We start from the raw sequence: 17,048 nt of genomic DNA on the forward strand, positions 1-17,048 counted from the left end.
TGAAACCAAAACAACTCGCACTGCATTGTTGTGTTAGCATGCTAATGCTAGCGATCTTTATTATGCTCGTATCTTCACACTGCATGTAAATTTACCTGAAATGAGCGTGATCTAGAAACACAGTTAAGCAGTGAGTACAGTATGTTATTCTTCTTTTCTCTAGTCCCTCAATTAAACAACTTTTATACGTGAGGGGAGGAGTCAGCTGGCCGTCCCGGCGATGTAAACAAAGTGAAGATAGGACTCGGAAAACTCGGAAAACATCACAGACAGTGGGACTCGGGTGTTACACCCATTGTAGACAGTCATGACTCACAAAGTTATTTTCAGAGGATATACTTGATTTCTGCTACATTTAAGTGTGAAAAATCACATATTCTTCCTTTAAAAAAGCAACTTATCGTTTTAGTTAAAGGTCTGTCTCTGTCAGGATCCTTTCTGTAATGGTGTCGCAGAATACCGACCTGAGCCTGTGGGGGACAAAAACAACATCTTTGAGTGGATGTGTACAGATTACATTATATATATATATATAATTGCGCACAACTGTTTTATTAAAGAGGACATATTATTCTTCTCCTCCTTTTCAAACAGCCCCTTGTGGTCTAAATGAAACATCTGTGCTGTGCTTTGGTCAAAATATAACATGAATCAAGCACCAGAGGAGGTTTGTGACCCTGTATAAACCAGCTCTCTCAGGACACTCCGTTTTGGTGTGTGTGTCTCTTTAAATGCAATGACTCCCCCCCCTGAGTTTTCCCAGTAGACATCACTCCTTCGCTAGCGAAAATAAAATGGCTGACCTGGGCAAAAGTTTTGCTCTAGGCTTGGGTTGTAGTCCATGGGTGGAGATATAAGGGGAGGGGAGGGTATTTTTTTTACCAGAATCCCACTGTGACATCACAAGGAGAGCACATTTGAAATGGAGCATTTGTCTCTGTGTTGTAAGACTTATACAAACCACAAACAAATGGGTTCATTTCACATTTTGTGGGTCAGTAGACACTCAGGTTACCCAAATATATGTTCAGAAACACTGAAAGTGGATTTTTAATAATATGTCCCCTTTAAACAATGACATTTAGGAGGGGGAAGTGGTTTTATACTGTCTTGTAATAAATATGTAAAGTTTATGACACATGCATAAAGAGGAGGATCAGTAATGTGAAGGGTGTGTCTCCCACGGCCACACTTCTCAGGAAATGAAACTGAAAGTAACTCAGAGGCAGCTCTGACTTCAGCAGCTCTGACTTCAGTCGAGAAAAGTTTCCTAAGAAAACAACTCCACGTCCTCATTTGACAGACCAGCGGAACCTCTGCAAACAACCAGTGAGTACAGTCTCTATTAATCATTGTATGAAAAGAAAATAACAGGTGCTTGGTTTTAGACGGATAAAAACTTTTAAAACTTGTCTGGACAGTTTTTCTGTCTGGGCAAAGTGAGGTGTGTTGTTGAGTAGGCCTACAATGTACGCAGTTGTTACCTAATTACATCACATTTAATTAATAAACTTGATCATTTATAATGATCATTGGCTTCCAAATGACACTAAGCAATCTGTTACTAGTGACTGCAATCAAGTGAGCCCTCTTTTGCAAAACCCCGGTCAAGCCAGCCAGCGATTGAAAAATGATGCATGTGCTTGGAGCGCCCAAAAAGAAAGAATGCAGCCGCGTATTCCAGCAAAAGATACCATCAATTATGACGGCTGAAAGAAAAAAAACACACAATGTTAGGACAAGAAGCGTTCACTGGATAATTATTCCTCATGTCCCTGTCTGTGGTCCTGAGAATTTTTAGCAGATTTTACTGTATATTTTTAATTCAAGGTAAAGTCTGCTCAAATTGCATTGAGACACTGATATTTAAGTCATATTTATTATTTTATTTTGAACAATCTGTGACAGTTGACAATAAACTACTGGGTTATTGTTCCTAATGTCCCTGACTGTAGTCCTGAGAATTTTCAGCAGATGTTACTGTATAATCTTTTAGATAATTAAGGTAAAGTCTGCTCAAATTGCATTGAGACACTTTGATATTTTAGTCATTTAGATTATTTTATTTTGAAAGATCTGTGACAGGTGACAAGAAACCTTCACTGGATTCTTATTCCTCATGTCCCTGTATGTGGTCCTGAGAATTGTCAGCAGATGTTATTGTATAATTTTTTAGATAATTAAAGGTGAAATCTGCTCAAATTCCACTTGATATGCTAATATCGGTTGATATTATGGTTGGCCAATTAATCGGTCGGGCTCTATTGAGAACATAATTTTACCATTTAACCAAACACATCAGGGTGCTGAATATTATTTTATTCTCTAATCTTTTATTCTGCCAATATTTATTGTTCAGCGTTTAGCACCACCCCATGGACAACCTTGGAGGTGCAGACCTCTGCTGGACGTCCTCCATTGTTGCCCCATGTTTACTGTGTCACTTTCTTATTTTTTGTTCAATTTATAACATACCTGCACCACTATCACTTTCCGGACTACATCCCGTCTACCAAGTAAGGGTAAGGTTGGATGTGGAAACGCAAGCAAGATCAGGGTTTACCATACCAAACTGTACCAAAACAATCTGAATCAAACTGGACCCATACGGAGATTGTGGAAAGCCCTGCCTATGTGTACTTGTTGAATGGAACTGGTCCTGATATAACTGTCTGTCTTTTTTTTTAGACATGGCAGCAGTGAGCAGTCTTCTCCATGAAGATCAGTTTCTCTGCTCCATCTGTCTCGATGTGTTCACTGATCCAGTCACCATACCATGTGGACACAACTTTTGCAAGACCTGCATCACTGAGCACTGGAGTGTAAATGTCCCATGCCAGTGTCCCCTGTGCAAAGAGCTTCATGAGAAAAAACCTGACCTGCGGGTCAACACAGTTTTATCGGAGATGGCTTCTCAGTTAAGACTGTCAGTTCAGAAGGAAACCAGCAGCAGCTCAGAGGAACAACCCGCCAACACAGGAGAAGTTCTCTGCGATTATTGCACTGAAACCAAACAGAAGGCCCTGAAGTCCTGCCTGGATTGTCTGGTCTCCTACTGTGAGACTCACCTGGAGCCTCATCAGAGAATCCAAGCTCTGAAAAGACACAAGCTGGTCACTCCCGTGGAGAACCTTGAAAGCAGGATCTGTAAGAAGCACGAGAGACCTCTGGAGCAGTTCTGCAAAACTGACCAGGTATGTGTGTGTGGATTCTGTATTGAGTCAGAACACAAGAGTCATCAAATAGTTTCTCTCAGAGAAGAATATGAAGCAAAAAAAGCGGTGCTGGGTGAAACTGAAGCTGAGGTTCAGAAGATGATTAAGGAGAGACAAGTGAAGATTGAGGATTTCAAACAGTCTGTGAAGCTCAGCAAGGAGGTGTTCACTGCTTTGATCCGGTCCGTTGAGGAAGGCCTGGCCCAGCTCATTGACTTGATCAAGGAGAAGCACAGCACAACAGAGAAACAGGCTGAAGATTTCATCAAAGTGCTGGAAGAGGAGATCTCTGAGCTGACGAAGAGAAACACTGAGGTGCAGCAGTTCTCACGCAACAAAGACCCCCTCCAGTTCCTCCAAAATTTCTCATCTTTGAAAACTCCTCCACCCACCAAGGACTGGACAACGGTCAAAGTTTACTCATCGTACGAGGGGACTGTGAGGACAGCTCTGACTCCGCTGGAGGAGACACTCAGCAGAGAGATGAAGATGCTTTGTGCTGATGCTGAATTAAAAAAGTACAAGCAGTACTCAGTGGATGTGACCCTCGATCCTGAAACAGCTCATCCCAAACTGATACTGTCTGATGATGGAAAGCAAGTTAGTCATGGAGATGCCGTTCAGAATCTTTCGGATAGCCCAAAGAGATTTTTACATAATTTATGTGTGGTAGGAAAGCAGAGTTTCTCTTCAGGAAGATCTTACTATGAGGTTCAAGTTGGAGGGAAGACTGATTGGCTGATGGGAGTGGCCAGAGAGTCTATTAGCAGAAAAGTTTTTCTTATTCTTCCTCAGAAAGGTCTCTGGACTGTTTTGCTGGAAGGAAAGGAGTTCAAAGCGTATACTGACCGTCTAGTCCATCTGTGTTTGAAGTCAAAGCCTCAGAAAGTTGGGGTGTTTGTGGATTACGAGGAGGGTCTGGTCTCTTTTTATGACGTAGATGCTCCAGCTCTCATCTACTCCTTCACTGGCTGTAACTTCACTGAGAAACTCTACCCAATATTCAATCCCAAAAATAATAATAGCGGTAGAAACTCCACCCCACTGATCATCTGTCCGGTCAATAAGACCGATTAAAATTATCCCAATCGTCTTACAATGGTGTATCATCTGGTGGTTGAACTTTCAGCCAGTGGTTAGGGAGAAATTACTTTCCACCTAGACATCCTTTCCGTGTGCTGAACTCATTACAGTCCAATTAGAAACTTCAAAATCAAAAGTGAAGCCAAATTCTCCCCTCCAGATATGTCCCCAAAATAAACCCCATTGTGTCATGATGATTCATTACATCCCCCTGAGTAATGCTGTCCATCTGTTAAAGGAAGAATATGTGATTTTTCACAATTAAATTTAGAAGAAATCAAGTATATCCTCTGAAAATAACTCTGTGAGTCATGACTGTCTACAATGAGTGTGACACCGGAGTCCCACTGTCTGTGATGCTTTCTGAGTTGTATCGACACTTTGTTTACATTGTCAGGACGGCCGGCCGGCTTATCCCCTCACGTATAAAAGTTGTTTAATTGAGGGACTAGAGAAAAGAAGAATAACATACTGTACTCACTGCTTAACTGCGTTTCTAGAATTTTGTGTAAATTTACATGCAGTGTGAAGATATGAGCATAATAAAGACTGCTAGCATTAGCATGCTAACACAAAAATGCAGAGCGAGTTGTTTTGGTTTCATGCTGGTGCTCAAGGGCGACACCTGCTGGATCAAAAAGTCACACATTCTTCCTTTAAAGTTTGCCAAAATATGGCAATCATGATGTATTTGAAAAAAGTTTAAAATCTGTCAGGTCTGTTGCAAAGAGGCTAGGACCCTTTTTTTTTTTTTCGTTGATTGGAGGTTAAATCAACCATTTCTGATGCATTCCAAGACATCAGGAGATTTAAACGCTGACTGACTTTTGTGACTCTGTCAGGACAGATTTGTCCCACAAGTAGAAATGTTTAATGTAGATTGGATTGTTAGCTGCACCTGATACAGATGTTGGTTCATAGAGAAAATTGAATGTCGTCAGATTAACGCCAATGGGCGCTGTGATGTCGTATATTGGGTTTTCTGCCTGCTTTTGCTCTCCATATGTATTGTTTTGACTACACTGCACTGTTCTGTTGACTACAAATGTACTATAATCAGAGAGCAGAACACATCCCAGACCTGTTCGTGTATGTATATATTTTTTACACAGTCAAACGAATCAGCCACTGTGTCTCTTTTAAATGGAAAACGTAAATAAGGACTTTTTAAGAGAGCAGACTTTGATCTACTTGTCCACTCTGATCTTGTGTCAGCCTCTTTTTAATAATGATAAACCTTCATGCTTTTTTTCTAATTTGCTTTCGTCGGTCATATATAATCAATAGCACTCATTTCTGTCTATTTCATAATCAGCAACAATCTCCTTTGAGGAGCTTTAATCATTTGTATTTTGTTGTATTCTTTAGTTTCCCTTTACTGTAGAAATCCTTGCATTTCTAAATTACTTCAAAGCTGGGGGGAGGCATCTCTGAAGAAAGAAGCCTCACTCATAATTCAGCAGGAGGAAGGGGGGAGCAGCTCATTGTTGTCTTCAATAGTCAAACTTAAGCTTTAGTGCATTGAGGGCTCTGCAGTGTTGTAGTCAAGACCACCCTTACAGAGACAAGACTAGGACATTAAGAGATTGAGAAAGAGTCAAGACCAAGACCAAGGCAGGGTGAGACCGAGTACAAAACCAAGACCATAAATATCACTGAAAATTCATCATCCTCGGATGTAACCGGGAGATAAAAATCTGATTGTGAATTAATTGAAATAATTTGTTCTTTTAGAAAGGGGGTGTTTTCCTTCTAATCACAATAATGACGTGTAAAAATAGCGGTGGTCTTGATCGGTCTTGATTTTAAATTTGGAGTCTGCCCAGTCTGAGGACGAGACAAGACCGAGTAGAAAGCTTTGATTCTGAGACGAGCTGAGACCTTCAAGAAGTGGTCTCGAAACCAAGACCGATTTGGAGTACTACAACACTCGGGCTCTGATCATGCTCATGAGTATATGGGTAGAGCGCACGCACAGCAAGTAGGCAATCCAATAAGTTCTGTCGATCCAACAGAAATTGTAGGAAGGACTTTTTACAGGCTTGTGAAGCTGATAATAATGTCAATTTGAGGTTGTAGAAGGGAAAACTAATGTGCATACATCCAAGAGAAATGTATACAGGTGCAGGACTAAAAATGTATAAACTGCAGAAGAAAAGAAACATCCTCACACTGTTCAGCTCCCAATGAGCAACTTTATTTTAAACAGGGCAACGTTTCGATCCAATAGCCAGAGGAAGACCTTTTGGAATCAAAAACTCTATTTCGCTATCCCTACTGGGAGCTGAACAGTGTGCAAACTTAAGGTCGTGAGACTCTACATTTGTCCCTAAAGAATAAGTACACTTTGGTTCAGCTCCACTGGGTGGCGCCAGAAAGATACTCGAGATCGTTTGGGATTCAGTTATATTTCAGTTTGACAGTTCAAGGTTTTTTTTATCTGACTGAGAGCAAATCAGGAAGTCTGTGTGAGAAAAGATCACATTGTGTTCATGTAAGTGCATCAAACTCTCACATGCAGTCTTAATAAATGCACAAAGTGATGCTACATGTGCTTAAATACAAGATAATACAAACCTGTAATATCTCATTTAAACTCTGTCATCGTGAAGCACCACTCATTAATGGTGAGTTAGGATTAATTCCAAGATTTCACATTTGACATAATTACTTATTCCTAATACTTTTTTCTCTTTATAGGGATTCACTTGATTCCATGCTGTGCATTTACTCTCCTCATGTTGAACTGCCTAAATCTGTTTCTTGTATGAAAGTTGTGTGCTTAAATAAAGTTTATAATCATCTGTATTTTATGGTTGCATAATTTTTCCATGTCTTGTTAATAAAACTTTACTCAGGAAGAAAATTCTTATTTTTACAGTCTATGGTTCAGACCATGTCAAGAAAAATCTCTTTAGAGCATATTGCACTCCTCTTTATACTGCCCCCTTGTGGACCAGGTTTAAAAATGCATGCTTACAAAAGCTCAACGGCAGAATGAAAACATAAATAAATCAGAAATCAAGTCTATCCTGTGTAAATGTCTCTCTGAGTCATGACTGTCTACAATGAGTGAGAAGCTTGAGTCCCGCTGGCTGTGTTGTTGTCAGAGCCGTGTTTACATGGACGGGACGGCCGGCTCCTCCCCATACGTATAAAAGGTGTTTTAGTCAAGGACTAGAGAGAAGAAGAACATGCTCACTGATTATTTAGATGTTACGTTTTTAGATCATGGTCGGAGGATTCAGAGTTGCCAAATGGCAGTTTGTTTTGGTTTCATGCTGGTGCACAAGGGCCACATCTACTGGATCAAAAAGTCGCACATTCTGTCTTTAAACAAAAATAGGAAATTTAAAATACAAAAAATGAACAACACAATACAACGAGAGGCAGCAACACACAATAAACACTTAAAACAATTAGTAAACATTACAGCTTCATCCAGAGTCTTTTGAAAGTGGAGTAACTTTGTTTGATTTGTCAAAATTATATTTGCGTTTAATATTCAGAATAATAACATGTGTAATGTGGAATATAATCAGTTCATCTGGTCATTAAGTCATGTTTATGTTGAACTGATCACAAAGTGGTCAGATGGGCTGCATGAAGAGGTGGATGAATAATGAGGAAGGGGTGTCTCACAGTCAGAGTCGGTAGGGCCCGAGGCAAAAATTTACTGGGGCCCCTCCAACAGCGACTCTGACTCCTGGGGGGGGGGGGGGGGGGTGAGTATTCACCTCGGTCACAGACAGCAGAACCGAACACAGACACAATTAATTAACTGCTCTGCTAGCTAAGTGAAATAATGTTAAATGTCATAGAATAAATATGGCAAGTTGCTTTTCAAGTTTCTCTCCACTGCTGTATGTTAAATTTCGTCAGCTCTCAGGAACACCCCCCCCCCCCCCCCCCCCGCTGCCTTCACTGCAGCACATCTGCTCACAGTCAAAGTCTTTTCAGGAAATGAAACTTAAAGTAGCTTGAAAACTGCAGTGGTCGAGATAAGTTTCTTTTTCCCAAAAAACCCACTTCACGTCCTGCAGAACAGGAGAACCTCTGCACACCAGTGACCGGTGAGTACGGTTTAATATGATTATTTTTAACTGGTAATCAATCAAAGGGTTATAATAGGGAAGGGGAATCGAGGACAATAATACAAAAAAGACTCTGAAGCCGGTTTTTTTCTGTGTAGTCACGATCGTGAAATCGTAGTCATCCAGTAGTGCAAGCTTTTTCCTTCCTCTGTCGATAAGCTGTAGCTTGGCTGTCTGTGTCTCCTGTAAAGGAGGATTTCTGTATTTGTAGCCTGGTCCATATTTCTTTTTCCTTTTTTGGCTTCTAACGGCTGAAAAACTAGAGAGCGGGGTTGGTTGTCACAGTGCTTATTACAGCCAAATGTCAGGGCACTGTTACAACATGTTGATCTAAAATATCTGGCTCGATGTCATGCTTATTCCTATCGAGAAATGTTTTGAAGCAAACAAAAAAAATTATGGCGAGAAGACATTTTGTAATTTTTATGGGTCAGAGTAATTCAAAGCTGGCAAGCTTAAGCCATGTGGTGGCTATGGTGTAAAAGCTCAGTCACGAGGTGAGGTGTGGATGTTTGTCTCACATCTAACTCATTCACATGAAGCACTAACCAGTCGCATAATGTTGGACATGAAAGCTGTCAGTGATTTCAAATGTTTTATGATGACACACACTTGTTCTGTACACACTCCCATCCACCCACAACACAGAAATGTTTTTCTTCAAGTTTAAAATGATTATTTTTAAAAGCAGAAACAGCTGTTAAGTCACTCTTTTCAAGGAAACCGGATTCCACTGACAAAACAGGAATATTAGCATGTAGAACACAGGAGTTACTCGTCTACTTTTGCTTGATTGGTTAAGTGTTTTGTGTTTTGCGTAATATTGAGTTGGATCCCCATAAACCTTCTGAAACATCAGTGTCATTTAAAAAGTAGGCCCCACCGATATGGGATTTTTGAGGCCAATATCGTGATGGGGAGAGAACAGATACCGATATGTGTGCCGATATCTTTCTTAGATCTATGTTTGATCTGTAGAGAGAGATTTAGATATGCAAATTTATTGCGCTGAAACACTTAAAAAAGATATTTAATGAAGACAAGATCAGTCAAGGTCAGTCATCTGGAAAGGAACTGTGCATGTAGGTGCATCAACGCTTGACACTACGGAGAGGGTTGATGCTTCTTATATTCCATATAGCGCCCTCTGCTGGTTACAGCCGGAAATAGAACTGCTAGTGTATTACAAAGATACTCAAATGAAATGCTAAATCGAGTAATATTCGTGCAAATATGCGATAAAATTAGCCGATACCAATAGTCATATCCAAGGTGAAGATGAAGGTTCAGAATGGCTCAGTGATTAATCGGTCGGGCTCAACTTAAATCTTAAGGATAAAAGTAGTGGTAAACTAACTACTTATGTACTTTGCAAGGTAAAACAACTTTCAATGGAGCCTGGTGGGTTTTAGAGGCCATTGATGACCCATGATGGCACTTGCTAGCATATATCTTCTGGTGTCATCACAGGGTTGTGTTCCTTTTCGCCTTCTCGCTTTACAGGTTTTAGACTATTAAAGTAGCAATAACTAGAGGTAGGCGCTGGTTGCACTGACATTTTTGGTTGCAGTTGCAGCCATTCAACCACCCTTAAGGGGCTGTCATCAGCTTGGCACTCTGGTTGCTGCCTCATGAACTGTACATATCAAAATTCTTTGTTACTGAGGGCAGCATGCTCTCACCCACCCCAGCAAAGTTGTCTTTTTTGCATCGGGCATTACAGTTAGCATCTGTGTGTCCACTTGAGATAACTTAAATGTGGAGTCAGTAGAAATGTTCGTTGCAGTTTGTAAACACAACATTCAAACTGGGCCCCTCCCCCTGGGCTCATCACCCACAGAAGTGCACACTCACTGCAGGATGTATTGTGTACGTTTACTGCTTGTACCTACACTGCAAGCTACAGCACGCTAGCACAAGCCAACCAATGTCTTGTTTGGTACACAAATGTTACACACCATAGCAACGCTTTTGTAAAAGCTAACCTGGATAGTGTCAGATACAATGTGGTTGTTCCTGTTTTGTTTTTGTAAATTGTCTGATTGATTAGGTCAATGTCCTGTAATGTGGTATTATCTTAACAAACTTTAGCTAGCTTACATTTGTTGTTTTGTAGAATCTTACAGCACTGGGTTTTTTCCCACTTCTGGCATAGGTCCTTTGTCATAATTATCAATGCAGTTGACATGTGCTTTCACTGGCACCAGCTTGCAACCATGGTGTAGCAACTGTGGTTGTACCTTGTACCTTTTTCCGAACAACTCACCATACAGTAAGTGGCAGCGTTTGTACTCAATCGTTCCCAGTCACTGCTGGTGGCTCCACCATGTTTAGCCATCATTGTTGAGGCCTTTATGGCTCACCTGCTGCCTGAGGACAGTCATACGCTGTGCCCCTCCTGCCCCAACCCACATTTCAGTATGGAGATTGGAGAACAATGCTCTCTGAGACTCCATTCTTATGCTACTTCCAATGATAGGACCCTGGCAGCAATGCAGGATGTTGCATAAGCGATTAAGACCAACCATTTAGGGGGTTAATGTATCTCCTGAAGAGGCCCTTTCGTTGGAGGTGCAGTATCCTGCTTCCATTATAGGGGTGATCTCTTGTCCAAAACTATGATGCAACAGCTAACATTGTGGGGGGTACTCCATGTCCCACCAAATGCTTGCCGTCTCAGCCTCCGGCCAGGATACTTCCCTGAATGCATCGGTGTCCAGTCTCTGGCCTTATACTGATGAGGAAAGAGATGGGGTGGGTAATGTCCATGCTTGTCAATGCTCACCACTAGGTATGGCTGGCTAAGTCACCCCTTACTGGGGCATGCAGGAGGATCCTGGGGAACTGTTGGGTTTGCTGCTAGAGTGTTGCTTGCAAGCCCAGGACTTTTACCCAAATATGTATAACAAGGCACAGATTTAAAAATGCAAGAATCTATGCCTGTGGGTTGTCCACTGCTGTTTTATTTCCTGAACTTGTTAAGACACTTAACATAACAGTATTACTGAAATATTGTCCAATACTTTTCTAACTGATAAAGTGATATGCCACGTATGTAGCTTCTCATCTCTCAAAGGAGTCTGATTTTATCTTGCTTTTCTTCCAGACATGGCAGCAGTGAGCAGTCTTCTCCATGAAGATCAGTTTCTCTGCTCCATCTGTCTCGATGTGTTCACTGATCCAGTCACCATACCATGTGGACACAACTTTTGCAAGACCTGCATCACCGAGCACTGGAGTGTAAATGTCCCATGCCAGTGTCCCCTGTGCAACGAGCTTCATGAGAAAAAACCTGACCTGCGGGTCAACACAGTTTTATCGGAGATGGCTTCTCAGTTAAGACTGTCAGTTCAGAAGGAAACCAGCAGCAGCTCAGAGGAACAACCTGCCAATACAGGAGAAGTTCTCTGCGATTATTGCACTGAAACCAAACAGAAGGCCCTGAAGTCCTGCCTGGATTGTCTGGTCTCCTACTGTGAGACTCACCTGGAGCCTCATCAGAGAATCCAAGCTCTGAAAAGACACAAGCTGATCGATCCCGTGGAGAACCTTGAAAGCAGGATCTGTAAGAAGCACGAGAGACCTCTGGAGCAGTTCTGCAAAACTGACCAGGTATGTGTGTGTGGATTCTGTATTGAGTCAGAACACAAGCGGCATTACATTGTTTCTCTCATAGAAGAATATGAAGTAAAAACAGCAGAGCTGGGGAAAACAGAAGCTGAGGTTCAGAAGATGATCAAGGAGAGACAAGTGAAGATTGAGGATTTCAAACAGTCTGTGAAGCTCAGCAAGGAAGACGCCGACAGAGAGACAGCAACAAGTGTGCAGGTGTTCACTGCTTTGATCCGGTCCGTTGAGGAAGGCCTGGCCCAGCTCATTGACTTGATCAAGGAGAAGCACAGCACAACAGAGAAACAGGCTGAAGATTTCATCAAAGTGCTGGAAGAGGAGATCTCTGAGCTGACGAAGAGAAACACTGAGGTGGAGGAGCACTCACGCAACAAAGACCCCCTCCAGTTCCTCCAAAATTTCTCATCTTTGAAAACTCCTCCACCCACCAAGGACTGGAAAACGGTCAAAGTTTACTCATCGTACGAGGGGACTGTGAGGACAGCTCTGACTCAGCTGGAGGAGACACTCAGCAGAGAGATGAAGATGCTTTGTGCTGATGCTGAATTAAAAAAGTACAAGCAGTACTCAATGGATGTGACCCTCGATCCTGAAACAGCTCATCCCAGACTGATACTGTCTGATGATGGAAAGCAAGTTAGTCATGGAGATGCCATTCAGTATCCTACTGACAGCCCAAAGAGAATATTGTCATACTATGGGGTGTTAGGGAAGCAGAGTTTCTCTTCAGGAAGATGTTACTATGAGACTCAAGTTGAAGGGAAGTCCGATTGGGTTTTGGGAGTGGCCAGTGAGTCTCTAAACAGGAAGACCGCCTTTGAATTTGCCCCCAGGAATGGCATCTGGACTGTATGCTTGAGAGATGACTGTGAATATAAAGCTCTCGATGACTCTCATCATCGTCTGTATTTAAATACAAAGCCTCAGAAAGTTGGGGTGTTTGTGAATTACGAGGAGGGTCTGGTCTCTTTTTATGACGTAGACGCTCCAGCTCCCATCTACTCCTTTACTGACTGTAACTTCACTGAGAAACTCTACCCAATATTCAATCCCAAAAACAATAACTATGGGACAAACTTTATCCCACTGATCATCTGTCCGCTCAACAACACTGATTAGACATGTCACTGTGCTATGACGTGAGTTCAATCTGCCCACGACCCAGTGGGCAAAAGTAATCCTATTTCCAAAGCAAACGTTGTGGTCTGTCTCTGGAGCATGCCAGAAGCCCTCAGAAGTTACTGTCATGGGGTGCTGGATAGCCTAGCGGTGATGTCGAGCACTCTAGTTACAAAGGATATAGTCCTCATTGAAGCGGCCTTGGGTTCAATTTCCGACCTCGGCCCTTTGCTTCATCTCATCCCCCATTCTCTCCTCCCAACATTTCCTGACTCTCTTCAGCTGTCCTATCTAATGAAGGCAAAAAAGCCCCCCAAATAACTCAAACAGAAGATATGTTCATGTCTTTTACCTTATTTTTTTTCCTTATTTCACAGATTCTTGTTGTTTATTTTTATTTTTCTTCTTTTTTCGTTTTTTCTTTCTTTTCAATTTTTGTCTTTAATGTATTAAAGGTCACATATTCCCCTCCTCTTCAACCAGTGTAAATTAGTCTCTGAGCTCCCTTAAACATGTATTTTGAAGTTTCTTATTCTAAATCCACTCTGATCCTGTATTTGATCGTGCCTATAAACCCCTCTATTTCAGCCCTGCTCAGAACAGGCTGTTTCTGTGTCTGTACCTTTAAATATGTAAAGTAGCTGTGTTAGACCACGCCCCCTCTCTGGAAGGGCTTGGGTGTCTTGGGCTTTCTCACTCCATGTCCTACTGTTTACGGTGAGAAGGCAGACTCAGAGGGCAGAACAAACACCTAGCTGTGGGAGTGTCACCCACCTGGGGGAGGGGCTACTGCCCTTTGTGATGTCATGAAGGGAAAATCTCCAAACGGTCTGTTTGAGCACACATTTTCTGAAAAGTGGAGCAGGCAGAAGACAGAGAGGATGGACTTTTCTCATCATTGGGGGGGTTGTAGACAGACTAGGGACACACGTTAGAGTTAGAGAAACATGGTGAAAAGGATTTTGCAGAATATGGGACCTTTAACACATTACTAATTTCTTTCATTCTGTGTGAAATTATAAGACAGGCTTTTTACTAACATGATTCAGCCTTTAATATTGTATTTCTTAAATTTGGACAGACTTTGGATTGACTGATTGATGTTAAAAGAATAATTGTATTTGTATAGCAATTTCAAAAATAAGGGTTTACAAAGTGCTTTGAGACGTGCAGAAGCAAACGTGAAACAAAAAGCACAAGAACCCAAATAACAATAAAACAACCTGACAACAACGCAACCCACAGATGCAACACCCAACCAACAACAACGAAAACCCAAACAGTAAAAGAACCCAAACAAAAACCCAATCAACATCAGAGCCTGAATATCAGAATAACACCAGCAGCTTAGGTTGAGACCAAGATGAAGGACAAGTTAGAAGATAAAGAAGTGATTAAAAGACATACAGTAGAAATAATAAAAAGTGTCTAAAAGCTAAACAAAAAAAAGATGTGAGAAGGATTAAAGAAGATAAACTGACACTGATTTCTTGTAAACTGTCATTTAAAAGCTGTAGGATAGTTGTCTTGTTGGCTAAGCTCCACTAGGTGGTGCCAGAGAGATGTTCAGAATCCTGAGTGCAGCCTGTGTGGTTAGGTTAACATGGTCGGGTGCAGGGATGGGTTGTTTTTTTTTCCAAATTTGCATGAAAATAAAATGAACTTTTTTCTTCTCAGAACATGGAAGCTTTATGCTGCAATCTCGGTCTGTTTGAGAGCACGTGTCACAATTCAGGGGCGTCTGTGTGAGCAAAGAATGACCTTTAATACACAAAAATATATGACGAAAAACTAACATACAGTTTGAATAAGGTCTGTACCATCTAACAATTAATGTGTGTAATACATTATATCTGTTGCTTTTGTTACTGAGCTAGTTATTTGTATTCTTTGACTTTATTTTTGTAAAGCTTGGCCTTGGATTAATTTATTAAGCTAAATAGAAAAAAAGGGTACTGGATACGTTTTTTCACTTCATCCTACACTCTTTTTTGAACATAACCCTCCTATTATCTTTGGGGTCAATTTGACCCCAGGCTGTTTAGCTGTATAACCCTTGTGTGGTGTTTGGGGTTGTTTTATCGAAAGGGCTATTTAGGTGGTCAACAAACAAACATAAAGTACCTGACACTTCAACTTTGGTAACAATTTTAATGATAATAATCTTTTTAGGTCCAAATGGCTGGGGTAAAATTGACCCCAAGGATAAAAGATGTTAGTAAGTTTATTATTATCTGTATTGCATGGTTTGAAATCTTCCATCTTTCTTTTTGAATTTTATTTCACTTTTGTTTCTATGTGTTTACAGTTTTTATTTTTGTTTCATGATGTAAACCAAACTGCAAGGCTCATGAAATTGTTTCTTTGGTCAGATTTTTTAGAGTTGAGGATATGTCATTATTGATTATAAGCTCTGAGCGTTCAACATTTTCCTGAACGTTCAATGTAAAACATGTCAACAAAGGAACATAATGTCTCGTATCATTGAAGATTTATGAACGATCAGATACAATCTTTTGTGTTATTTTGTTTGTACATTTTTTTAATGAATAAAGTTTGCCAATATTCTCTTGATTGTTTTGACTGATTTTTTTCTTAAGCTTAAAGGAAGAATGTGCGACTTTTTGATCCAGTAGATGTCGCCCTTGAGCACCAGCATGAAACCAAAACAAACTGCTGTTTGGCCACGCCTCCTCCGTACTGAATCCTTCACTCTCCTCCAGCAACACACCTCCAACCCCTCTCCACTCTTGTTTGCACGTAGAAGTTATCAAATGGAACGCAACATAATTAAGCACCATTAAGGTGGACAAAGTTGTCAAGCAGCGATCACCTGCATTGTTGTGTTAGCATGCTAATGTTAGCGCTCTTTGGTTAGCTCGTAGCTTCACATTGTATTTAAACTTACACAGAATGACTGTGATCTAAAAACTCTTACAAACATCCAAATAATCAGTGAGTATGTCCTTCTTCTTCTCTCTAGTCCTTGACTAAAACAGCTTTTATACACAAGGGGAGGAGCCGGCCGTCCCGTCCATGTAAACACGGCTCTGACAACAACACAGCCAGAGGGACCCGAGCTTCTCCCTCATTGTAGACAGTCATGACTCAGAGATATATTTGATTTATGCTTTATTTATGTGTAACATTTTGCACTTTCTGTTTTGTATTGATGCTATTTTCAAATCATTGTTACTAATTATCCAAAAATCTGAATTCTCTGCAATCAGCACATTACGAACATACAAACCAGTGCCGTTTATTATTTATGGGAGTGGATGTTCTCTCTTTTGTTTGTTATTTCAGGACAGATGCTGCGTCACAGTCAAACCAGTTTAAATATCTGGGTTAAAAGCCAAAGGTATGTAGCTTCGTGTTTGTGTGTGTGCATGCAGAAAGGGGAGAGGAGAAGGAGGAGGAGGAGGAGTTGAAAGTATCCCTCCCTTGTACTCCTTCTGGAACAGGATGAAAGATTTCTGACGTTGGCAGGTGGCATTGAATGCATCAGAGGCGTTTGTGTGTGCAGCTTCACGTCATCACAGCGTCAGAGTTCAATGTTCACACACTTCTCTGGCAGGAATCCAGAGCCTGAAAGGTTTTAGCTTCACATCTGCAAGGACACCTTTAAAAGGCATTTATCAACATTTTCACAACACACAATGACAAATATTTTACTGTTGTTAGGACTTTTAAATACAGTGGACTCCACTTTTATAACTTCTGATCTACCTCTTGATGTGTCTTGACTGTATTTTGTTTGTGTTAGATTCTGTAACGAGCTCTCAACCCCTGTAGAGGTGAAACTTTTGAGTCAGTACCTCTGAACACCACAGGATGGTACCTGTAACACACAAGCTGCAGCTCTATGGTGCTACACATGCACGTGGACATGCATCCATACATTTTA

At 41.1% G+C, this 17,048-nt stretch overlaps 1 protein-coding gene across 1 annotated transcript; it reads left to right on the forward strand.

Annotated features, from left to right (window-relative positions):
• Window positions 1–972: 972 nt before the first annotated feature.
• On the forward strand, window positions 973–14,050 carry LOC132956776 (uncharacterized). The gene is made up of 3 exons (XM_061030403.1): window positions 973–1,329; window positions 2,689–4,290; window positions 11,499–14,050. The coding sequence occupies exons 2-3, from the start codon at window positions 2,691–2,693 to the stop codon at window positions 13,139–13,141; spliced, it is 3,243 nt and encodes a 1,080-aa protein (XP_060886386.1). The 5' UTR covers window positions 973–1,329; window positions 2,689–2,690; the 3' UTR covers window positions 13,142–14,050.
• The last annotated feature ends 2,998 nt before the right edge of the window (window positions 14,051–17,048 follow it).

This window comes from Labrus mixtus, chromosome 22 (assembly GCF_963584025.1).
Source record: "Labrus mixtus chromosome 22, fLabMix1.1, whole genome shotgun sequence".
NCBI lineage: Eukaryota > Metazoa > Chordata > Actinopteri > Labriformes > Labridae > Labrus > Labrus mixtus.